This window comes from Mustela nivalis (genome assembly GCF_964662115.1).
Source record: "Mustela nivalis genome assembly, chromosome: 12".
NCBI lineage: Eukaryota > Metazoa > Chordata > Mammalia > Carnivora > Mustelidae > Mustela > Mustela nivalis.
Window position 1 is genome coordinate 9,972,866 of NC_139031.1, and position 25,505 is coordinate 9,998,370.

General features: G+C 53.9%; 1 protein-coding gene across 4 annotated transcripts; it reads right to left on the reverse strand.

Annotated features, from left to right (window-relative positions):
* Positions 1 to 1,860: 1,860 nt before the first annotated feature.
* On the reverse strand, positions 1,861 to 25,259 carry ARHGEF5 (Rho guanine nucleotide exchange factor 5). 4 transcript variants are annotated; one of them, XM_082692219.1, is made up of 16 exons: positions 25,144 to 25,259; positions 17,839 to 18,484; positions 15,304 to 17,238; positions 14,684 to 14,741; positions 14,196 to 14,260; positions 13,742 to 13,995; positions 10,654 to 10,814; positions 10,017 to 10,169; positions 9,648 to 9,777; positions 9,304 to 9,378; positions 8,762 to 8,851; positions 7,251 to 7,408; positions 6,488 to 6,649; positions 4,993 to 5,063; positions 3,286 to 3,390; positions 1,861 to 2,592 (listed from the first exon to the last, which is right to left on the reverse strand). In XM_082692219.1, exons 2-16 carry the CDS (start codon positions 18,470 to 18,472, stop codon positions 2,435 to 2,437), a joined length of 4,209 nt encoding a protein of 1,402 aa, XP_082548345.1. In that variant the 5' UTR covers positions 18,473 to 18,484; positions 25,144 to 25,259; the 3' UTR covers positions 1,861 to 2,434. The 4 variants fall into 4 exon arrangements, with proteins under 4 accessions (XP_082548345.1, XP_082548346.1, XP_082548343.1 ...); XM_082692220.1 differs by having other exon boundaries at positions 25,081 to 25,257; XM_082692217.1 differs by having other exon boundaries at positions 15,304 to 18,484.
* Positions 25,260 to 25,505: the final 246 nt, after the last annotated feature.

The following is a 25,505-nucleotide window of genomic DNA, read 5'->3' on the forward strand; positions in this document are numbered from 1 at the left end:
GATCCCAGAGTCTCAGAATTAAGCCCCAAGTCCATAGGGCTCCCTGCTCAGCAGGGGGGGGGGGGGGGGGGGGGGCTTCTTCTCCCTCTCCCCTTGCTGCTCTTCCTGCTTGTGCTCCCTGTCAGATACATAAACAAACCCTTAAAAGGAAAAAAAAAAAAAAAACCCAAAACCAAAACACTGTATATTTATCCATGCCTCAAATGGAATTCTGTCCGAAAAGTATTGGTAAACAGTTGTTTTCACAAACTCATTTAAGAAATTGCTGTTTCTAAGACAAGGATGCCAATCAGAATTAAAGAATAAGTTGAGTTAAATTCTGAAAATCCGAAGATAGAAGAAAGAAGTAGACCCGTACCTAGTTCTCCAAAACCCAAAGGATAGGAACTTTAGTAATTCAACGGAGTAGAGATGGCTCATGTCTAAGTTTTTGTTTGTTTCACTTTTGTTTTTAGAACCAAGGATCTAAAGACAGGGAGCAACCAACTGACTTTTAATCTCCCAGATTATGGTAACCCAATTAAATGAATACATATTAAATATCTAAAGACAGTTTTAGTGTTACAGATGTCAGCTTCAAAGGCGCTCAGAAAGCCTTAGCAACTTCACACAAAGCAGCAGTCATTCAACCAAAAAAAATGATTTGCCTGTTTATCATTCAGAAGTTGACATTTTACCTCTTTGGGAAAATAAGGGAGAATTTGCTTATAAAATATAAGGTTGGATACAGCTGTCTGTTTGAGCCATATGGCCAGTATTCAGATACCGGTTTGAACAAATAATTTGGATTATATTAATTGTTATTGCTATTAATACAATATGTACATATTGTTCTATCAATTATTAATAATAAAAAGCTGGCTTTATGAAAATAGTGAAAACGTCAACTGAACTTCTCTAAAACCATCCCTATTTTAGATTTTTTGGTAGGTTTAGGATAAGTGAATATTAGTCGCATCCTAGTTACACAGTGATAACTTTCCTAAGAATTAAGCAAGCTAATTTACATTTTAGGATGGATTAAAAAACAGAACGTGTTATCAAATGTGATACTATCGTGTGGAATCATCATTAACTGGGTACAGGACAAAGTCTGTTGTATTATTTTTACCTCCGCACAAAGCTGCAATGCAATTCTACTTCTGAGTTTCCTAAAAATGAGACAGAGCAGTAAATGTCCAGGAAAGGACTACAATGATTCAGCTTAAAAGATGACTACACTATGGCTGTATGAGGTCTCTATGTGAGAAATAACATAGAGTGACCTTCTTCAACTGAGAAAGACAATCCACTAGGATATAGTAAGATTCTCATCTTATTTGGCAAAGTTGGATAAGACTTTGTGGTTACTTGGTCCAACCCTGTCTTCTGCATTTAAGGAAACTGAGACATGGATGGACAGGCTGAGTCATGGCAGTGCAGTACCTGGAGGTGGCCCCCTGACTTGGGTTCTAGGACTCTTCCATTATACACACTGCTTTTCACAAAGAGGATGAAACAGCTGTGAAGATACCTTCACCGTAATTCAAGCCAAAGCATAAAACTGTGAATGTCTGAGTAGGATTTCCAAATCCACTCCAACTAACCTATGCCTTAATTTATGGGTTCAATAAAACAGGAGGTTTGAATGGGATTTTCATCACTCATCAGTTCCTTCTAAGTCCTTATACAACATTTGAGACCAAAACAATCAGAAAAGCCGCCCAAACTCTTAGAAATCATAAAGCAAGAGTCGGCATCTGCTGTGACCGAGGCACCATCTTGGTTTTTCATGGCACCTAAAATCAAGTGGCCTGGAATCCGCATGGGGTGTGATGTTCTGTACCTTGTTCAGGGTTCAGGAGTCTGAGAAGAAAACACTCAGAGAAGTGCCAAGTTTATTAGAGTGAGAGAGTACTACCCTCACATTGCCACCAACAGACACAGATCCCAGAGACGCATGCCCTGACCTCACACCGATAATTATGGAAAATCTCTTGAGTTGGAAGATACCTTAGAGGTGACAAGGATGACCCTCTCATCTGATGTGCGAATCCCCCCTAAACATCTCCATCCAGTGGACTGAGGTCAGATTCTGTTTAACTTGTAGCCACGATGGAAACTTACGTCAGTCCTGAATCTGCACTCTGGAAACAGAGAATGTTTAAGTACTATATGGTAGTAGAGGTAAAGTTCCTTGGCTGAGGCCCCATTTGTTCCTTTTCTGATGAGAAAAGGTTCTCAGAGTCCAGTGCAAAGTCCCTCAAAATCCCTCCACCAAGCACAAAGCACAGAAAGGAGGTTTGGGACCAGCGACTGGTAGCTGCATTGAGTCCTCGAGTTTTCAGAAGGTCTGCTTCTTGGTCCCCAGAAGGCCTCTGTTGCAGGGTTCTAGGGCCAGCCCCTTCCAGGAACATCTTGTCCTTACGTTCAGGGAATTCCTCCCAGAAAATAGCTAGGTCCGCTGTTCTACCAGCTGCAGTTTGGCAGTCTTGACTCGGTGGGCTTCCTTCAGGTTCCGTGCACGGACGTCTGGGTTGGAAATGAACTCCACTTGCTGCACAGGGAACCAGCCTCGCTCCCCGTCTGAGAGTCGCATGCCCTCCAGCCAGCCTAGGGGCACAGGATCGGTGGGAAGAAGAATTACCCAGGACAGAATAACCATAAAAACCTCCCCCTGATCTCCTGCCCTAAAGCTCTTCTGAATGGTCGAGCTGAAAGCACTGGAAAACCCCGGGGCATGGGAACCCCAGCCTCCCTGCGGGTTAACACTGGCTGTTCTAGGTCTGACAAGGTCTACCGCTGCCTACTCTTGGGCCTCCTCCACTCTTGTGGGTTAAACTGTGTTCCCACAAAATATATATGGATATTTCAACCGCAAGTGCCTCAGAATGTGGCCTGATTTGGGAATAGGGTTGTTGCAGGTGTAATTAGTCAAGTTAAGGTGAGGTCACACTTGAGTCAAGTGCGCCTTAATCCCGTATCACAGGCATCCTTATAAAAAGAGGGAATTGGGGAAGAAAGGGAAGAAAGAGGTAGTGACTGGAGTTAGGCTACCACAAGCCAAGAACACCTGAGGCCACCAGAAGGTCGAAGAGACATCTCCTCTTCCGAAGGGATGTCAGAGAGAGCATGGCCCTGGCAACAATCTGATTTCGGATTTCTGGCTTCTAGAACCATGAGAGAATATATTCTATTGTTTTGAGGTCCCCCCACTTGTGGTACTTTGTTAGGTAGGAAACAAATCCGTCCACCTGGAGAATCCCGCCTCCGACGCCCAGCTTAGTCACACATGTTCTCTCTTACCATCGCTGCTCTGCTGAGTCACCATCACCACGTCTGCCTTCTCGAGCGCCAACTCGTCGTTCTCTCGGGGTTTGTAGGCTCGAAGGCACTGTACCTGGGGGGAGTCTTTGGAAGAGAAGAGTGTGAAGGGAAGTTAGGAAAGGCAAGTGGCCGGAGCCCTGAGGGGGAGTACAAGGGTTTGGAAGGAGGACTCGTGAGACGCAGTGCTCAGGCTTTAGGAAGTCACAGACAAATGAGGCCACGGCAAAAATCTTCCTTCTCTACCAGGAAACAAAATAGTCAAAAAGGAAATGGAAACACTAAAACAGAAATGAATCCAAAATTCTCTCTCTCCAAGGAAGATGAATTGAGAAATACGCTTGTGACCACCTTCAGTGACTCATGATCACGAATACTCAACTTCTGCGGAAGACCCGTCTTCCTTCTGGACCTTTCCCTGACTCTGGTCTTCGGTGGATTCTGAATTCCTTTAAAAGGAATTGTCCAGGCCAAACCCATTTACCACTTATCCAGCTGCTTTGTGTCTGTGTTCCGCTTCCCCACATAGACGGCAAAACCGGATTCTGTGACTCCGTCTTCCTTTCCTTCCCCACCAGCCGCGGGACGGAGAGAGGCAGCCGTGGGCTCCAGGGACGCCCTCCAGGTCGGACCTTAACCCCCTCTAGCTTCTGTTTCCTCCCTTGTAAGTGACGGGGTGGACCAAGATGATTCCTCAGGAAATTCTGGATTTTCTCTTTCTCAGTATTTTTGTGAACCAGAGGAAATTTCCACAGTTTTCAAGCTCAAGATAACAAGCCTCAGAGGACTCCTGACTGACAAGCATTCCAGCTTCCGTGGGGTTATCACTCTTTCTACATTAACACACTTCGCTGGTTCCCTCAGAAAACAAACAGAACACTCCATTATTATCTGCACTTCTTTTTCTAAAGCTTATCTCCTTCTGCCATTTATAAGACCACAGCGAAGGAGGAAGCCTCATCTCGCCTTCCTTCCAACAGGGACGCTGAAGGCCCCCAGACGGGTCACGGAACGAACAAGTTAGTAAGACTCGCTTTACAGCCTGGTTCTCCTACTTCCTTTTCCGAGGTTCCTTGTATTCGCTTGTTCTTTTTTGAGTTACCCGTGCTCCTTTGAGTTCAGTTCCTCTCTGGATAGCAATTAGGAAATTCTTACTGGAAGACAACTGTGGGGCTTACATGAGAGCCAGAAATCCAGGCTTCACATGAATGCAAAACACATTCATAATATGTGTGTGTGTGTCTATGGCTACCTGGGGGTCCCTGGAAGCCTGGGCTGAGGGCAGCGGTCTCAGGTCATTCTGTACAGGAGAGGGCGTGGTTAAGACAAATCTAGGTTGCTTTCTTCCACAGCTCCCACTCCAGCCCTACTTTCTCCCCGTATTTCTCCAAGACCTTTAAGCAGGTGAAATCTAAGCAGGATAGACCTAAGGGGACGAATGTTGAAAAAAGAGCAAATTATTGCCCAAGAGAGGAAGTATATTGAGGAGGAGGCAGTACCCCTGTGCTGAGTAGTTTTAAGTGGATCATCTCAGGGCCTTAAGCTCCAGTGGCCAGACTTCCACTCTAACCCTCTGGACCGAAGCAGTAAGTGGGAGTCTCAGAGTTAGCATCCGGCCTCCTGAGCTCCTGCATCCGAAGGTGACTTCCAGCCCTGCCTTCTTCCTCTCCTTTTTATCCCTTCACTCACCATAACACTCCAGAAGGTCCAACTCCTCTCTGGGCATGGCCAAGGCTGAGATCCATCGAAGCTTTTCACTTCTGAGGAAACAAAGCGGGGTCAATGCCTCAACGGCAGCTCTGGGGTGTAGGGTCAAAGCCAGATGGGGAAGGGGAATGACTGTGGGAAAAGAACTCTCTGGTTCAAAACGCCTAGTTCAATGACATCTAGGACAAAAGCCAATGGGACTTTGCAAGCCTGGGAACACGAGATCTTGAATTGTATGTTACTGTGTTTATCACCCTTTGCTTTTCTCCTTCTCTTTCTAAGCTTATCCTCTTAATGTCAACTGTCGATTTATGCACATGAGATTTTCCATTTTGTGCTGAGCAAAATGCTCATCTCAGTTGAGTCCCTCTATGCCTTTGCATAATTCTCCATACTCTACCGCCCACCTCCCTTCCATCAAACATCTCAGAGATAAAAATTATTTTGTAATCATAATTAGGTCAGGGAACTCTATCTGTTATTTTTTTCATCACGCAATATAACCCAAACTGATTTTGTAATTATCTGAAGGATTTTGTATTATGTGAGGCTCTGCTTCCAAAAACACTGGAGTCATTGAGAGCTGACACTGTTTCTATTCCAGGAAGATGCTGCCCAAAACGCTAAATAAAGAATACGAGTCTGTATCTGATTGCTTGATTTCGGTGACATTTTGTACACAAACCCTTAATGTCAGCCCCCATGTTCCAGAAGTGAAGACAGGTATGGTTGAACCTACCCTGAGGGGTCTTCCGAGAGACAAAACTGAAAAGTGTCCACAACACGATGGTCCTTGGACCATGTGGTGTCATGTCAAACTTCTAAAGAAGAGGCTTCTTGTATCTCTTACAACAGCAATAGTAGTTACGGTGCTGTAGTTGTTCATTATTTTAGGTACTGTATACTAGGGTTTATAGGTATTATTCTTTAATACTCTCCAAAATGTATGTATGTGTGTGTGAATATATTTATTATTATTATTATTATTATTAAAAAGATGAGCATGTCAAAGTTCTCAGCACCACAGATTTCCGTTCAACAGAGGAGAGGGCTGGAAGGTGGAAGGTAAAGCGAGCTGGAGACACCCCAGCGCTGGTCTTGTTCCCCTGTATGTCCACCAGCCTTTGGGACTGAAGAGATTCTGGCTTATACACGTGGCCACTCGGGGACATCAGTAATTCAGTCCTTTAGTCACTGCACACCGGCCCACCGCCTTCCTGTTGTCTTGCAGACTTTGTCTCTCTTGACTGAAGAGCATAAAGCAGATAAACTTTGGTAGTAACCCTGCACCCTTCCTACCCTATCTCTTGCAAGGTGTCTCTTAGCTCTAAGAGTTCGGACTTGGGGTGCCCTATGGATGCCCCCCAGACCAGAATAGGGTAAACAGGGCTGTGGCTGTTTTCTGGGCCCATTTTCTGCCCCGGCCCCACTTCCTTCCCAGGCTGTCCTCCCCAGCCCCTGTCCGGCCCCATCTCACTGGGTCTCCGTGCTGAAGAGGAACTCGGCCTGGGTGCCCTGCGCGTTGTGCAGCAGGAAGAGTCGGAAGAGGTTTTTGTGAGGTCCGTGGAGCTTCATCTCACACTTCTCCCCGCGGATGGAGGAGAAGGGAGCATGGTCGAACACCAGGAACCGGCTACCCCTGCGAAACACAAGGCTCGTCAACCCAGTTCTGTAACTGTTAAACTTCATCTACCCTCCCGTCTCTGGATTCAAAATCCCTATCCTTTGCAGTTTGCACATGCTCCCAAACACCAGGGGATGGTGCTGCCTCGCTCCCCAGATGGTAGCTCCAGAGTCCCCCGGGGATTTGTCACCAATCTGGCAAACCATGGGTCTACTGCAAGGACTACTTCACCACGTTAAAGACTTGGTGAGACAGAACCAACATACGTTTTCCAAGGCCCTTAGAACCAAAGAGTTCGGATCTGGAACTGGCTAAGAACGTCTACGCTAAGGCAGAGTCTAGCCCAAATAAACTTGATTTGAGAATGTGGTAAGCTAGTTCGCTCCATTTTGCTCTGTGTCCGGAACACAGTACAAGCCCCGCCACGTGATCTCGGGACAGAATCCGGTGGGCTCCCCGTTCTTTCTCTTCTCTAGGCCAGGACCTGCACCCCACGGGCTGAGCCACCGAGGAGGGCTCCTCCAGGCCCACGAGCCTTCTCTGCCCCCGTGAGTCCTGCCCTCCTGCTTCATCCCATTCCCCGCTTGTGCCCGGGCCTCCCGTTCCGGCCACTGACTCTCGGGGCCGAGACAGCAACAGACAGTCGTTGAAGAGATGCAGGTGGACCGGACGTGTGTTCAGCTTCCTTCGCAGCCCTGGGGAGAGGCTGAACTCCAGCGCGGTGAGCTCTCCGCTCTTCACCAGCCAGCGTGACTGTGAAATGAGCGGGAATATCTGCAGCGCGAGGAAGACACAAAGGCAGTGTCACGGACAGGGCTAGCGTGAGCCCTCCTCAGTCCTGCCCTCCCCACGTGCCTCTTGCTCCGGAGTGCCACCACGGACACCTCTTCCGGGTCCTCCTTCCTGCTCATGACCCAACCGCTGTTTCCCTCAGAGCCCTCTGCCTACCACTGTCTACTGCCGTGCGGCGCCCGCGTCCACGGCACAGGCAAGTGGCAGGTGCCTGTGGTCCAACCCGAGACAGTGACTACACGAGAGAGTGAGCCCAGGAAGCCTGAACTGAGGGGGGGCTGGGAGACCCCCATCAGGGCATGTGAGGTTGTAAGGCAGGGAACAGGAGCTGAGTGTCTTAGAAGTTAAAAGACTTGGTCGGGGCGCCTGGGTGGCTCAGTGGTTAAAGCCTCTGCCTTCGGCTCGGGTCATGATCTCAGGGTCCTGAGATGGAGCCCCACAACAGGCTCTCTGCTCAGCGGGGAGCCTGCTTCCCTTCCTCTCTCTCTGCCTGCCTCTCTGCCTACTTGTGAGCTCTGTCTGTCAAATAAATTAAAAAAAAAAAATCTTTAAAGACTTGGTCGGTTCTGACATCTGTTCTTTCTCTGATTCGGACCGGCCCCTGGAGGGGAGCAGGTGGAGGCGTGTGTGGGACGGAGACTACGGAGAACTAGGTGGGGTCTGCTGGGCGCCGGAAGCCGGTGCAGACAAGGGTCCTGGACGACAAGAACACGCGCATCAGGGATCTTCCCCGCTCTTCGAGGGAAGCAAGCACAGTTCCCTGCTCTGAGGAGGAATCTGAGTGAGGAATGTTTATTTACATTTGTATTTTGATGGGAGCTTTTGGCCCTGTATTTGGAATTAATTTCATATTGCTTTGGTTAGAGTAGGCAAAGACTTGGTAAAATACTCAATGGCTTAAGCACTAAACGTATCCTCACAAAGGTTTACCCTGGTCAGTTCTCCCTCACCTGCCCACTTCCTGAACGCACTTTCTTCCCCTCAGGTAACCCCCCGCCAGGCGGCCACTGTCCTTTGTTTCCCTGTATCCTTCCAGAGTTTCTCTATTAGACACAAGCAAACACTGACCCAGATCTGTACCCTCCTACTCGGTCACCAAAGATAGTATGCCATAATACACGCAGTCCTGTGTTTATCCTTTTTCACTTAATACTTAATACTCTGGAGACTGAAGCAGACACTTGGGTGCCCCAGAGCCAGGACAGAAGAGAAGGCAGGAGTGAGGGCAGACACCGGTCACTGTGAGAACGGCGGTTTGGCGTTAGAGGGTGCCCTGTAGGGGATGCTGAAGTGAACCTCTGGCAGGAGAGGTTGGGGTGCAAGGGACCCACTCACTTTGCATTCGAACTCAATCTTCTGGCTCAGGTAGATGAGCTCCTCTGTCCGCCGCATCCTCTGGACGTTGTTATTGCAGTCCCGGATCAGCTGAGGGTCGAGCAGGGTGAGGAGAGAGAAGAGCACTGTGTTAGAGGCTGTGACCTTGGAGTCCCCTCCAAGAAATCTGGAGGTTGGCTGTGACGGCCTCTGTTTTTTTCCAGCAGGCTGGGAGGGCATGACGGCAGCATCAGACTGAAGTTCGAAGCCTTGTATGACCTGAGGGGACATTCCTGGGCGGAGTGAATGTAAGATTTAATCTGGGGATGGGGGTAGTGAGAGCACAGTCCCTTGGTGTGGAGTGTCCTCAGCGTGGGAAGGAGAGGGGGAGGGGGCCAGGGAGAGGGTGTTTGGAGGTTCCTGAGGGAACTTCCAGAGGGTTCCTGAGGTGGCTGAGCAATCCCACTGGCATGGTCCTGTGCTCTCTGGAGTCATGGGACTGTGCAGAAGAAGAAATCTCTGAGAAGGCCAGTCAAGGGGTCTGAGTGAGGGTGGCTGCTTACCTCCTCCAGGGCATGATGTGCCTTGGTGGCCTCTGCTTCCTCGGAAGAGCCCGGCTGTGTTCTCTTCAGAATGTTCTATAGAACAAACAGGAGGCAGGCGCCAGAGGGAAAGAAGGGAGGGGAGACCAGGAAGAGGAAATTGAGGGTTGGCTAACGAAGTCTGGGAACAAATTCTCTGCAGCCAATTCACCCGGAGGAAGAAGGGTGTGGGCCGTGGGGAGAGGGCACACGGCGTCCACAGGGTGTGGGAGAGGGGGCAGAAGAATGGCCAGGGCCGTGCCTTGGGGCTCCCTGAGATTATCCTTTTCGGGTGGAGGGGAGAGGCCCGGAGGGGGCCGTTGTACCTGGAGCAGCAGCTTGAGGCGCGTGATCCGCTGGAAGGGCAGGATCAGGAAGGACTTGAGGGAAAGGCGTTGGCAGACGGGGTCGCTCTCCAGCTTCTCCAGGACCTCCCGGAAACTGCTGTTGCTGGTCCTGTGTGGGCAGCGAGTGAGGAGGGACCTGGAGAGGACCGGAGGCGCGGCGGCGGCCCGGGGAGCGGACCCGCAGGGCTATGTCTGCGGCGGGGGCGTCTGAAAGATGGGTCGCGGCTGGGCTCCGAGCGGGCACGAGAACACGTGCCTTGGGGACACGACTCAGGGTTGGGGCTGGGGGGTTCTGCGGCAAGGTCACTGCAGAGCCCACAGGGGGAGCGGACGGGGAGGAGGTCTTACAGCAGGCCTTGGAAGGTACGTTCCTGGTAGGTCTGGTTGGTGACGTAAGGCAGGTAGACCCGGCGGAAACCGGGAGCGTGGTTCAGGACGACATCACACACTTGGAAGGTGAAGATGTTGCGCTCGAAGTTCTCCTCCAGGTCTGAAAGGAACCTGCGCCGCATCGACACAAGTCGCCTGAGGCTCGTGAGCCTCCTGCGAGCCGTGGGCTGAGCCCTGCTACTCCTTGAGTGGGTGACTCCTTCCTTCTCCTTGTCGGTGACTTCTACGGCCTGTTCTTAGCTCCGTGCCCCTGCTGTCCGGGGCAATCCCTAGTTTGCCCCCATATAACCCTCTGATCCTTACAGTCCATTTCCTAGTCTTTTTAAATTTTTCTGGCTTTCTGATCTTTCCCTGTTTCCCACAGCCCATCTCTGTGCAGAGCCTGCCCACAGGACACCCCGTCTGCAACCTCGGAAGCACTGTCTGTATGTCTGTTCATCGATGAATGGATCTGTCCGCCCCCCGCCCCTCTCCTCGTCCTTGCTCTCCCCACCCCCAAGGCACTGGCCACCAGGGCTGCCAGGAGAGGAGAAGCAGCAGCAGCAGCAGCAGCAGCAGCAGCAGCGATGGTTCACAGGCTAAAGAGGACGCTCACGTGGTGCTGACGTCGCGCACGTCCTGGAGCCGAGAGAAGAGCCACTGGTGCTCCTGGTTGGAAAGGGTGGCCCGCAGCGGGGCGGACAGCTGGAAGTGATCCACGGCCACGTGCAGGCTGCGCAGGTACGACGCTTCTGACACGATCAGCTCGAATTTGGCCTGGGAAGGTGTAGAGGAGATTGATTTAAAAAAATAAGTATCGAGGGCGCCGGGGTAGCTCAGTGGGCTAAAGCCTCTGCCGTCCTGGGATCGAGCCCCGCCTCGGGCTCTCTGCTCAGCAGGGGAGCCTGCTTCCTCCTCTCTCTCTGCCTTACTTGTGATCTCTGCCTGTCAAATAAGTAAATAAAATCTTGTAATAAATAAATAAATAAATAAATAAATAGAATAGGTATTGAGTCCCCGGTGTACGTGAGCCACTGCATAACGTTCTGGGGGCAGAGGCGGGAACACGGCTCCTCCTCCCACAGCTCACGGCCACATCAGAGCCCAGTGCGGTATCCGGAGGATAAGGAAAGAGCCCTGGAGCCCGAGGGAAGAATGAGTACAAGCCCCTACAGGTGCAAGAGAAAAAGATACTTTCCAGAAGCTCAAATAAATGGGGCATTTTGGGAACCAAGCATTTATGCTGCAGCGGCGGCAGAGCCGAAGCTGGGGAGGCGGACAGAGGTCAGAGGGCTGCGCAAACAAAGCTTGGACTTGAGGCAATGGGAAGATTAAAAGAGGCTTCGTGTAGGGAAATGCCTTGGTCAGATCTGGTTTTCATAAAGGGTATTTCTGAGCACTTTGTGGAGAGCAGTAGAGGGGGGCCAGGGAGCCCCGTTAGGAAACTGCCCCAGTCATTCCAGGTGACGGACGGGTCTGAATGGCCATGGGGGTGGGGAGAGGCGGGCCAGCTTCCTAATTACTGAGGAGGCAGATCTGGAAGAACTTGGTTCTTTGCTGGAAATGGGGCCTGAACGAGCCTCCAGAGTCACATTTAATGTCTTGGTTCTGGAGTTTGGTAACGGAGGAAATGGCGGGCTCACCCACTGCGCCGAGGAACTTTGAAAGAGGGACAGATTTAGTGGGTGAAGGTCATTTGGGGCCTGAGGAGAGACGGGAGGAAGCAGGAGATGTGAGCACAGGGTGTGCTGCTGTGGCTTCATGGAGATGGTCCAGCACCGGTGAACTTAGGCGGAGGTTCCAGCAGGCGGCGCCGCGGCTCCCGGGCCCGCCCTCCTCCACGGGGGCTGCTCAGGTTCTCCACCCAAGCACGCGGCTTCAAGGTAGATGCAGGGACAGAAAAGACAAGAGAAGACACACACACACCTGGCTGAGGACCATCACAGACAACACTGAACGGGGACACAAGCTACGTTTGAATACCGGTTCCGACATTCACTGACTGTGGCTCAGCTAACCTCACAGATCCTCAGGTTTTTTGTCTTTTTGTGTAGGTACAGTGACCCCCATGTCACAGAGATGTGGTGACAGTCAAAAGAAATGGAGCTGGTGCAAGCACCTTGTGCTTGTGCACCCACGATGCTGTTTCATGGAAGGACTGTGTGCACACAAGAGGCCTCTCTTCTCAGAACAGCGGACCAGGCTGGCCGGGGAGGCCTGGGGGACTTTCCCGGTGTGCTGGAGCTGCGGACAGAGAGCGAGGGTTCATATTGTGTCCTGCCATTGGGTCCGTAAGCACTGGGCAGGTCACTGATTTTCTACGTAACCCTCATGTACTTGAAAGCTGAGGTCATTAAAAGGCCCCCAAGTCTGAGCTTCCAAAAAACCTAAACATTTATAGTGGCCTCTGTTTGTTCATCCGTAAGTCCTTCTGGCCAACATCTGACTCCTTCCCACCTCTGAAAGGGGGGGAACACGGCACTAAGATGCACCAAACTAGTAGAGCACGCTAAAAGCTAGGTACGGATACTTCACCTAAACCACACAGCAATCCTGAAAGACAGACGTTATCCTCAAGCTTTAGACCAGGAAACTGAGGTTTGGTGGTTCTATAACTTGCCTGAAGGTACACGGCCTGCAAGTGCTGACGCCAGGATTCAAACCCGGGGGGCCTGACTTGAAATTACAGTACAACAGAGAACATTCTCGGAGTGACTGCTACGCACTACGCACTCACCCTTTTTTGTGACCCAGTTTCACAGATGAGAAAGCAGAAGGTTAGAAAGATCAAGCGATGTGACCAAAGTTAAACTGCCAGCAAACAGCAAAGTGGGCCTCACGACCGGGTCATTTATTCCAGAGCCCAGTATGTACGCATGATTCCATGATGCCTGTCCATGGTGCCGGGTCGTCTTCCTGGGAAGAGGGTTCTGACCCATGTCAGGTGAACTATTAAGAGAAGCCCTTGAGGGGCACCTGGGTGGCTCAGTGGATTAAAGCCTCTGCCTTCGGCTCAGGTCATGATCTCAGGGTCCTGGGATTGAGCCCCGCATGGGGCTCTCTGCTCAGCGGGGAGCCTGCTTCCCTTCCTCTCTCTCTGCCTGCTGCTCTGCCTACTTGTGAGCTCTGTCTGTCAAATAAATAAAAAAATAAAGTCTTAAAAAAAAAAAAAAGAGAAGCCCTCCAGGTGAAACCTAGTAATCGTACCCCTGTAACATCCTGTAACGTCCGACAAGCAGCCTCTACTACAGTCTTGCCGCTGGGTGTACGGACCGAGCCGAGGCCGAGCAAGGGCCACAGTGAAAAGCCACTCACATACACGCCTTGGTGGAAGAGAAAAGCTCCCGCGCAGTGTGGAAGCCCAGCTGAGGAGGGAGATTTGAGTCCAGCCTGAAGCGGCTGTGAAGGGATCATTTCTGCATTCCTCCCAACAGACTCAAGGCCACGGTCACTTTGTGTGAGCCCCAGTCAGCAACTGTAGGAGGAAGCGCCTGTGGCCGTGGGGAGGAGGGCCAGTGCTGACACCCCGAAAGCAGTCCAGATGCCCCCCCCAGTGAAGGCAAGCGACCGCTGTGGCGGGCACAGAGCGTGTCATGGGGACAGCCTGCTCCTGCCGGTGGCGGTGGCAGCGAGGAGGAAGTCAGGAGACTCTGCTCTCCCTCGATAGCACCCCCTGCCCCGCCCCGCTCCCGCCCACCGGGTACCTCCTGTAGCTTTTGGTCTTCGTGGGTCATGGAGAGCAGCACGGTGCTGTTGCGGACCACGGGGATCTCCTGCCAGAGGGAGCCGCTGGAGGCCACGGACAGGCGCTGCAGGTAAGACTCTGAGGAGACCAGGGTCCTCCGGGGCTGCCGGGGGGAGGCCGGCCCGGTCGCCTCTCCCAGGCTGTCCAACCGCTGCTGGCTTTGAATCTCCTTGTTCAGAACCACATCGCTATACTCCTGGTACAGCAGCTGGGCTACAGGGGCACAGAAGCACGGCAGAGGGAGAGAATCAGGGAGGCAGGGAGGGTGAGGCTCGAAGACAGAAGCCACCGAGCTGCTTCTGACTGTCCCAGAGATCCTTTCCCCTGTAGAGGTCACAGCCCTGCTGAGGACAGCCAGGAGCTCGTCTGGGGCGGAACGCCATGGGGGTCTACTTCGGTTTCAAGGGACTCACAGGAGTTGATGAGCTTCGAGCGGCGTCTCGAAAAGCCTCCCATGACCTCCTTTGGTTTCTTCTCCCTGTGGAGGCAAGGGCGGCTCTGGGGGCTTGCTGGACACTGAGGCAGAGAAGCCCTAGGTGACCGGAGATGAGACAGTCTCCCGACCCCTGAGACACGGGCTGGGATGTGAGGGCCACATCCCCTCGGGAGGCAAGCTGCGGCCTGACCCACTCTGAGGTAGTTCAGAGCTGTCTTGGACGTCATGTTGCACTTTAACCGGGGGTTTCGTTCATGGTCAAGAACCTAGGGGGATGGGAGGGTCAGAGCCCGCCGACAGCCGGGCAGAGAAAGGATGCCCTTACCCTGGAGTCCTGGTGTATGTCTCTTACCCTGCCCACCCCGGGAAGGCACAGTGTCCCCAAATGCTTGTCAGCTAACGGAAATCTCAGGATCCTAAGAAAGGACAGTCCAGGCGTGTCCGTCAGGAGAGAAGGTGACTCACCGAAAAACAATGGTGTCTGAAGGGCCAAGCACTTTTTCTACGGCTGGACCTCTTGTATCTGGAAATGGAGATGGGGAAGTCACTGAGATTTTAGAGGGACATTCAGAGAGCCCAAGAAGGTAAGACCTAGAGCAGGAGATGCAGGCACGTGAGCGAACAGAAGGGCTAACTGGGAGTCTGTGCCGGGGAGCGGTGCCGAAGTAGAACGTACTCGAGCACACTGTTTTACCAGGGGCGGGCCCATCCCCGGTAGCAGATGTGAAGTGGACAAGAAGAGGATGTCCTCTCTACGACAAGGAGGACATCCAGCAGGTGTTGCTAGCTGGAGAGTGTGTGCGTCACGGAGGGGAGGTGGGGACATCCACAACCACCTTGGGAAAAGCAGATACACAGTAAAAGGCCACCGCGGCTGGGTGAGAGAGACCGCGGGGAAGGAGAAGGGAGAGCATTGCAGGGAGCTCAGTGGGGTCTTCAAGGGCTTCCCTCTGTGTTGACATTGGGTATGTGCATGAGTGAAGTCACAGAGGGAACAGTAGAGGCCCTGGGGACAGAGATGGGTGCGGTGCTGAGAGAGAAAGCTTGGTCCGCCAGGAGCTGACCACGCTCCACGGGTCGCTTACCTGAACAGCCCTCAGGCAAGATAGAAGGTCGGCGCAGGCCTTGGCGGTTCCAGCCCTTGTGCCTACTGGATCCCTCACCAGGGTCTACAACCTGCCCGCTGCTGCTCGCCGGTGGTCTCCCTGGGTCCCGCCGGTGGGGCCAGCTGGACGCCTTCTCCAGGTGGGGATGGCTGAGTTTTGCCGGCTGCCTTGCCTGGCCTACATCCAACCTCCTCAGGCCATTGGCTCCTTCCTGAGGGGCTGTTCTTCTCAAAGATCCTCTGCCAGGGGCCCCTGACTCTTCTGAGGGTCCTGGTTCAGAAGTGGGTCCCGGGAGCTCCAGACTCCAGGGGGTGGTTGGGGAAGAGGGACTTAGAAGGGTTGCCACGTTGCTGAAAGCCATGCCAGGGGCCCCTTCACTTTTGCTCCTGCTGGTGGGGGCCGAGGAGTCTGTTGATCGGCCCATGGCTGGGGGCCAGGAGGTACGTCCACCAGAATGGGGAGTGGCGACTGTCCGCTCCGGACAAATGGGCCTTGGCTTGCCCTGACCCCCTGAATTCATGAGTTCTCCCTGAGTGCTCCTACTCCTCCCCCTGGACTTCGGGGGTAATGGGGGTGGTTCAGTGGGAGCATCCACAATAGGGACAGGGGGTAGAGGCCTGTAGGTCCTTGGGCTACTAGAAGAAGGAACAGAATGGTGGGTCTGCGGCAAATCCGGGGTTGGGGGTAATGGCTTGTTGTATCTCAGCCTGTGGGAGGGGGAGGTCTGAGTAGGGTGGGGAGTGTCCGGGGTAGAGGGCAGAGGTCGGTGCTGCCTTGCCACAAGGGAGTCAGGAACGGGCGGAAGTGGGCCTTTGGGGGGACCATGTAGCCCCGAACCTGGGGCCAAAGGAAGAGGCTGGCCACACCGCTTCAGCATGGGAACTCCTGCGTGGAGATGGCTGTCTCTCTCTACCATGGAGGGGTGGACACGCCTCTTCTCTGGGGGAGGAGGGGGCAGAGGTTCGTGGATCCTCGCATCTACAGAGACAAGGGGTGGGGAAGAGCCACAGGCATTAGATTCCGGGGCACAGGCTGAAGTGTGTCGGGAGCCACATGGCTGGGTGCTGCAGGGACTCCCGGATCTTTCTGGATCTGAGGTGAATTCTTGAGAGTCCTGCCCCAGAGCAGATAATGAACTAGGGGATTCTGGAATGATCCTGCCGTCCCTGCCACTTTTCCTGTCCCTTCTTGGGATCACAGAGCCATAGATGGCAGGTTTGGAGGCCTCCTGGGGCAACTCTGAATGGGAGAAGGAAAGTGAGAGTCCCAGCAGGTCCGGAGTTGGCTCTGTCCTATGAGAGCCTGGGAAGGAGTGGCTCCTTAGGTGCTGGAAAGCCCCTGTGGAGTGGCCTAGGGGGCTCGGAGGGTTGGCCTGGCTGGAGCTGGTGGATATTTCCACGGTGGCCTCTGTAGTCAGGAAGCCACGGAGGGGAGCTGGGGGAGTCTCAGAAGCCTCAGCGTGAGATGTGTTGTTGGTCCAAACAGATGCTCTGGAGGTTTCTGAAGAATGTGCAGCAAGAGAGGACTCCCTCCTGGAAGAGGCGACGGGGGGGCTGGCAGATGATGGTGTGGCTGTGCTCGGGGAGACGTCGGCAGGACTGCGAGGAGCTGCCCCGGGTGTCCTCGGAGGAGCTGCCCCGGGTGTCCTCGGAGGAGCTGCCGATGTACCGGCAGAGACCAGCTCAGTGTCCTGGGTGAACACTGCCCCCTTCCCCAGCTCGGATCCCTCCTGCTGGCTGTCCAGAGCTATTTCTTGATCCGGTGACTCCCCCGCAGGGAAAGAGCCTGGTAAAGAGACGGGCTGGGAGGACCATTGTCCTGACTCCAGTGCAGGCACCGGAGCTACAGGCAGTGGTTCCTCAGCCCGAGGCTCCCTCTGAGTCCCAGGAACACTGGTCTTGGGATGACAGGTGTCTAGAAACAAGTCACAGGGAGAGACCTCAGAGGCTACCGGAGCCTGTGTGGAGGGGCCATCGCGTGCCTCCCCCTCTTCTGTACTCCGCTCTCCGGCCTCTCGCCGCAGCGGGTCCCCATCCCAGTTCCCCGGCTCCTCCTCCTGCCGCTGCGCGAACATCACTTTCCGCTGGAGACCTTGACCTTCTTGCCTTCCGGTTCCTTTCCCTGATCTCCCCACCAAGCTTCGCCTCTCCTCATTCTGAGCATCCACGCTGCGCTCCTGTGGCCCCCCGAACTCCCTCTTCCCCTCCTCCCCCTGCGGCGGATCTCCCTGGCCCTGAGTCTTCATCTCCTGCTCACGACAGTGTAGACCTTCCGAGTCCCCACAAAGCCCCGTTCTTTCTCCTTGTCTTGCAGGCATCGGATCACCTTGTCTCTGCTGCTGTTTCAGCCTTTGCTCTCCCTCGGTACGGTCACCCTGCTCCCCCTTCTGCTCCTGCTCCCCTGAACGCCCACCCTCCCCGACAGCTGCTTCCTCCTGGAAGCCCGCGTCTGCTGGTCCCTGCTCCCCCAGCCCCTCGGCCGCTAGAAGGCACTCGGGTCCCCCGCTCCCTGGACCTTCTCGTGCCGCCGTGAGCTGCGGCTCTTCCCTGTGCCTGACAGAGTCTCCTGGCTGGTGGGTCTCTTCTGGGCACTGTTCACAGGAAGGACCAAATCTGGGCTGAGCAGAGGCGTCTGGAAAAGCTTCCTCCTCTTCTGCATGTCCCGTTTCCCCAGTCGAGGACGTGGGTTCTGGTCGAAATTCCATCTCCACGCCACCACCCAGCTCACCAGATCCTGGGGCCATGTCTAGATGTTCACCCTGAACAAGGCAGGGCCCGAGCTCGGAGGGCGTCGGCGTCCTCGCCCCCCCACCGGTCGGGCTGTGAGGCACCAGCTCCTGGCACTCTGGGGTATCCCCCATCTCGCCCACGGAGGCTTCCTGGGTGGTCTCTGCACCCGCAGGGGCTTCCTTGGGGAAAGACGTCACACTCTTGGTTGCACAGCTCTTCACATCCCTTGAGGCTCCCCGCTGGGTCTCTGAGAGCCCTCGGCCCTCTGCCCACGCGGAGGACGGCTCCCAGCCTTCCTGAGCTTCGGGTCTCAAGGCAGCGGTCTGCCGGCTTCTCCTGAGAGCTTCTGGGGTAACACTGAGCTCCGCTAAGGCAGGGATGGGGGTCAAGACCCCATGTTGGGGCTCCTCAGCCTCCATCAGGGCTGAGCCCTAGAGGGGAACAGAACACAGTTTGTATCACCCTTTCCGCTTGTATCGATCAAAGGGACACACCACAGAGAACACGAGTGGCACATTCCCTTGCATCCATTTCCAGTCATTCTTTGTCAACAGGGTCAGCGACAGCTTCTATGAATCTATCACTGATTTATTCACCCAATAAATATTTACCAGGTGACCTCCTTAAGGGCAGGGCATTCAGCGGTAAATAAGACAGACCAAGACTGTGTCCTCGTGGAGCCTGCTGTCTTGTGGAGGAGACAGATAATAAATGATTAAATGAGAGCGTAAGACCGTTGTCAAAGAGCAGGGAGCACTCCCAGTGGTCATTACTCTCGAGATTGTATGATGTCATACTGTCTCTCCCTGTCTCCTCTTGGACACCGAGCGTGACTCAGGCCTGTATAACTGCCAGACACCGTGAGCGACACACCCTACACCCAACAGCCCAGAGAAGCAAGGAGCGGGGTGGTCTTCCTCAGGCTGCCGAGGGCATTAAAATGGGCCTGGCCCCTGCAGCCAGTGTCCGAGGCACGAAAGGGTCGTGTGATCTCCCTAGGCACCGTCTGGACCTGACTCATCTTATTTTGCATGGTATCCAGCAGCGCCTCGTAACTAATGAGCAATTCTGTCTTCCATTACAGAAGCAGCTGTCGTAGGTGCGCCGGGTGCTGCAGTCGGTAAGGGCACAGGTCCTGATCCCAGGGTCCTCGGATGGAACCCCCCCAACCCTGTTGGGCTTCCTGCTCAGCAGGGAGTCTGCTTCTCCTTCTCCCTCTGCCCCCCCACCAAACAAAATCTTAAAAGTAAAAAATGTTTACAGAAGCAGCTGTTATAAAGCAGAAAGATAACTAGACTAACCAGACTAGAACTGCAGTAGGCACAGAAGTTACCCCCTCAGCCAGGTCCACGACACGGTGCTGCCCTCACGAGCTTACTGCCCCCTGCTTCCGACAACCTTGTGAACTCTTCCCATCACTTCTTAAAAGTCTGAGCTTCCCACCTGCCTTCTCACTTCCAGCAGAAAACATCATCTCCCACCTTGCAAAGAATTTAGAAACCCACGGAGAGGAACTACTTCAGTTCCTGGCGATTCGGAGCACCCTGAGTTTCACTCTTTCTCTCTTCCTGCCTTGACGGCCCAACAGGTGTCCCTCCCTCCCCTTCCGTCCCGTGTTCTTTAGCTGGTCTTCTTGGTCACCTCCTGCGACGGATTGTCTCTTCTCGCACCATCCCCCTCTCTGTCAGAGCCATCCCACAGCTGCAGCACAGCCCTGGCTTTCTCACCTCAACGGTGGAAGGAGCCGAGGTTTTCACCTCTGCCCGTCTCAGCTGCCTCCACTCCTGCTTCTCCAGGCCCCACACTGCCCACCCCCCCACCATCACCCATGCTGACGCCCGAGGACACTTAGTGTGGTGGCTCTTGTCGGAGTCTGGCACCACTGCCTTTAGAGATTCTCCTCCTTTCTACCCGTGAGACCACAGGCTCCTGGTTTAGCTCCGGAAGCTTCTCCAGGCCTCCGACCAGGGGACGGCACTCCTCTCCGTGGACTCACCGGTGCTCATGCGCATCACTCCTCCTCCGCAACATGTATACAATTACAACTACATGTGTATTTCGATTTGTCATCTAGCCCCAACAACGGTGGTAAGCTTCACCAGATCAACGTCCATCGTGCTCGACTGTCTGCACCTAGCACCACACCTGGCCCATACTCAGAGCTCACTACATGCTTTTCATTTCTTTTTTTTTTTTTTTTTAAGGTTTTCTTTCTTCATCTGTCAGAGAGAGAGAGAGAGCGCGCACAAGCCGGGGAAGCGACAGGCAGAGGAGGCAGAAGGAGAAGCAGGCTTTCTGCTGAGCAAGGAGCCTGATGTGGGACTCGATTCCAGGACCCTGGGATCATGACCTGAGCCGACTGAGCCACCCAGGCGTCCCTCAATACGTACTTTTCAATGATGGAATTAAAGCGTTGCTTCCCTCCTGGCTCACCTTCCCCAGATGGAACCTGCTGTCAAGTCCTGCTGAACGAACCTCCTACGTATCCCTCGAGTCTGTCCCCTTCTCTCCACCCGCACTGCTAGCCCCTGGGGTGCGCTCTCCTGCCCTCTCTCACCCAGGCCACTGCAGCGGGGGCCCAGCCTGGCCACCCGCCTCCACGCAGCTCCTCTTGCCCTAAAACCACGCTGCTCTCTAGCCGGCATGGGAGTGATGCTTCCGTGCCTCACTTCTAGTTTAAATTCTCAGTAGCCTCTGATGATGACTGGGATGAAACCCAAATGTTCAGTCTGGGTTACACGCCTTCCACGCCTGACCTCTGCCTTCCCCGGCAGGGGCCTCCGCAGCGGTCAGCACCCCCGCCCCCTGCGCCTGCGCCCTGGGCCTCCCTGTGTGCTGCCCCTCAGCCGGGAATCCTTTACTGGCCCAGCGCACCCTTGGCTTCTCTCACACTCACTGCACTTGTAATTACACATTTAATGTCTGTTTTCCAGGCTGGGGCGTGAGTTTCATGAGCGCACAAAGGCTGCCATGTTAACTGCTCAGTCTCCTTGCCGGCAGCTGACTTTGTCCTCCCCAAAGATGTGTCGCATGAATGCAGAAGGAAAGAAGAGTCCAAAGCATGCTGCTCAGTTTTTACTCCTGCCTTGTATGCATCTTGTGAATTTTGCTCACTATCGTTTTAGACACTTGCAGACATTAATTTACGCAAACACCCATTTTCTTACCTTTAGCAGGGGTTTAAATTCCTCTTTTGCAAGGATTTCTAATGAAGACTAGGTAACATTAAAAAGTACACTGTTAACTTCCAGGGTCACAGAAGCGTTAGGGATTGTAATTACTGCTGAGGAGAAAGTAGAAAAGAGAAATACAGGATTTACGAGCAGGGAGGTCCTTCAGAGACACCCAGGAAGCTCTGCCTCCCTTACAGATGGGGAAAGCGGAGGTCCCATAAGCTCTTGCTCAAACTTCTTGAGCAAATGGTACAGGTGAGCTCAAACCGAAGCCTGCTGGTGGCCGTCTACTATAGGACACCAGGAGCCCGGCTGCGAGAAGCCGGCAGGTCACTGGCCTAGAGAAGATCTCGGGGGGCCTGTGGAACCCAAGCTGCCCCCCTGACCCACATATTTCTCTTGTCCTCTCTGGGCTTAACATGGAAGCCCACACGCAAAATGCCCACCGTCCTTGCTACACAAGCATCCACCTTCACACAAGCATGCTTGCATGAGCACCCAAGCACACGCACGTATACGCACACACACACATACACAGTAGGCCAGCCTTGCTGCTCCCATGCAACAGAGCCTGACATAACCAAACAGACAGGTCCCTAGCCACCCTGCAGAGGCAGCGTGCGACAAGTTCCTGGCCACCCCACAGACATAGATACCATCTATATGGGGCAAAGAGCCACGTCTAACGTAAGCACACTTGTGTGGAAGGACTTTTGTGTCCTCTTCCAGTTACCTGACACAGTGCGTGATTGACTCCCTATTTCTAGACCCAAGTGCAAAACACTATAATCACGAGATGATACTGTGACGTGACCCTGTTCTCTCAACCGCACATTAAATACTACAGTTGCTCACCATAAACACTTTCTGAAACTTGGCGCCTACCTAAGGAGGCTGCGTGACTTCGCCTGAAGTCTTGCCTCACCCACATCTGTATTGTGCTGGCCCTGCCCCCAAGTACACGCTCAAGTCCTCGAATCGGGTGGCCCCTAAACACGTGAACATCTGCTGCTCCCCTCAGACCGTGTCTCCACGCGCCCTGGGGTCCGTGGGTACCCTCAGTTCCGCTCCAGTCACGCCTCGCATGTCTGTCCCCTACAAGCCCACGGACACTATTTTCTACCACTGCCTTTACCCATCTGGAAATAGTGGAGGTCACCAGATCAGCCACTGTTTACCACGAAGGAAGAACATACTCTATGGCCCATGTACCTGATCCTGTCCTGATCTGATTGCAATCAGGCATGACAAAGCTACAAGGTGAGAAAGCTCAAGGAAAACTCCAAACATGGTTCCATGTGCAGAAGGCACCAGGAGAGCGCCTTTCTGCCCTGCCCATGTGCTGGTCACCCTCCTCAGCTCCTTCTCCACCGGGGGTGACTACTCACTATTTATCTGAGCACACGCAAAGACCGGGCATGGCATCGTGGTGACCCGGCCTTCCTCTGGACCAGAAACATTTTGCATCTGCTGACCCCGTCCACATGCCGCTACTTTCCAGCCCCAAGTCACTCTATGAACACAGTATGTGACAGACAGAGCTCAGCATCTCCTTGGGAGCCCCCAGCACACGAGCTCTTGGCCATTTCTAATCACCAGACAGACAACTGTATTTCAAAGAGATCCTCCTCCCCATCACACTGCTTGTTCTTCGAACCTGCGTTGCGCACCGCGTGTGTTTTTGGGGAGCGTGCTTCCTGGATTTTCTAGCAGCACCAGGTTCAAATATTCTGACTGACACCAAAAATCACTATGATAGTCTAGAACTTACAATGTGACTGAATTTACACTCTTGTTTATACTGCTGCTCACGTTTGGAAAATATCTCCCAAATCAAAATGTTCTCTTTCTGGGTTAGAGCCTAAGAACACCATATGGATGTGCGCCTTTATTCACTGTTTGACATTATATTACAAAGATAGGAAAATGAGAGCAGCTTTCTGGACTTATAACTGCTAACACCTGCGTTCTACCCGCTTGAGGAAAGCTCCACCAAACCAGTGAAAAGTGTAATAAACATCTCTTATCTGTTCCCTAAAGTCTGAAAATACCACATTATCCACTGTCTTGTAGACCCCATCGGCTGACCCAGAACACCAACGCCGACGGATGCCCCACATATCTGTGGCCCTGGTGCCATCCCCAGAGATAATGTGAGGATGAGCGACCCACCTCTCTGTGTCCTTAACAGAGACCCTGAGGTGACCTTGTTCGGGTCCACCTTGCAGACACTATAAATGACCAGCTCCTGTGCGCTCCACAGACAGAGTGACTCATCCCTGTCTACGCCAGATGCAGTAAGTCGCCTGTTAGAGTTTACACTACTGACACTTGAGCGACTTTGCTCCTGTTCAACCCATGTTCCGTGTGTGACCCCATTCTTGTCCACACCGCATAGTGACTGACCACTGCAGACACCACGAATGACATGTGCCTGTCTATCCACCAGATGCCACGCTTAATGTGGTTCTAGTCAACCTCAGACAGACTGCGTTATGGGGAGCCATACACACTGGGGACCCCTAACATTGGACGACTCCTGACTATATTTAGAATTACTGTATTCTTTTTTTTTTTTTTAAACTTAAATTCAATTAGCCAACATACAGGAGTACATCATTAGTTTTTGTAAGGGACTCCCTTCGTATCTCCTGACTTCTCTCTCCTCCTCACTAGGATACTAACAGGCAATCCTGTTGAACAGTCTCTCTTAGAATTGATACCCCCACCCTTTCTCCTCCCCAGTCCCCAAGAACCCCCCCAACAGACATGGCTTCAGTTTCCGTCAACCCAAATTTGTTAACAAATGATCCCCACTTTGCTAGGGTCTAGGCCAGGAGCTTCTTCACGCTCTGGTGTAGATAAAACAGGAAGCCTGAGAAAGAGGCCCCATCTGGAGCTGTCTAGTTGGGAGCTGGGGTTTCTGGAGTTAGCCAAGGATGCGAGACCAGGGAATGCAAGTTGGGGAGCAAAGGAGGCAAGAAAGTGGAAAAGAAAGTTCTCTCCCTGGTGTGTCTGACACACCCTTACCCCTCAACCTGACGAGAGTCCTGGCCAGAGTTCACTTCTAGGCAGACAGGAGACCAAATCTGTCTTGGGAATCCGAGATCCAGGAAGGAGATGGGGCCTGAGATCTGAAAATCCGCTGGCACCAGGACTAGCCTTCCCGGGACAGTCGTGCTGGAAGGCCACCGTAAGCGATGCTCCAGAACCAGCGCTGTTCTAGCATCGCCACCCCAACTCCCGGCTCCAAGAGCTCCCTTCCCACCTCCCCAACGTCAGAATGCAAAGTCACCATAATCAAGAAGCTTTGGAAGTTCTTCCAATTTATGGGGAAATAGGGCGGGGGCAGGGCAAGAGTCACTTTTACGGGTTCAGGCACCTTGGGAGCAGGGAGAGGCGTGTACTTGGGCATACACCTTCCACCGTACGCAAATCCACAGGAAGGTAAATGAAGGAAGAAGGCCCAGGCCTGGGTAAGAAAAAGGGGACAATAAAACACGTCTAGAGAGGCAATAGGGCCACAAAGGGAGTCTCAGTTAATTCTCACCACGGGGGTTAGGTTTCCCCAGAGCCGGGGACTTAGGAGAGCCCGGCCCATTGGCCCAGGGACCTTCTGGGGGCAGGGTGCCCGGTTCCGAGGCGGGGACCAGGCCGGAAGCAAGTTTTTCAGGCAAGAGCTTTCCTGCAGCCTCCCTCCTCTTCGGACCAGGGTACTCGGCCACACACCCCAACTCTGCCTCACGGCCCTGCCCCCCCCCCCCCCATTTCCGGAGCCCGCGGCCCGCGACCCCGGCCGGGGCTGGCCGCAGGGCGAAGGCCCGGATTCCCGTCCTCCCCGGGGCCTCCCTTACCTCCGCCGGGGCGCTCCGGCCGCCCGCCCCGAGCCACGGGCCGCGGGGGAGGAGGGCACCCACCTGGGCAGTGTCACATGCTGTCTCGGCCCGAGAGTCCCCTCCGGGTCCCCGGCGCCGGCCGGCCGTCCCCAGCGCAGGCCCGGCCGCCCCAGCCGCCCCACCCGCGGCCCGCCCCTCCCCGCCCGGCCGGGAGGGAGGGACCCGACTCTCCTCGGAAGTTTCAGGTGTGGAAACCGGGGACACACCTTCCTGGGGGAGGGGCAGGGCCCGGCGGCGCGCGAGCCCCATTGGTGCGGAGGCGGCTCCCGCGTCAGCGCTGGGAAGTGGCGGGCGGGCCGGCAGCGGAGCCCGGGGCGCGGGGCGCGGGGCGCGGGGCGCAGGCGGCGGCGCGGCGGGGAGAGCGGCGCGGGGCGCGCGGGGCG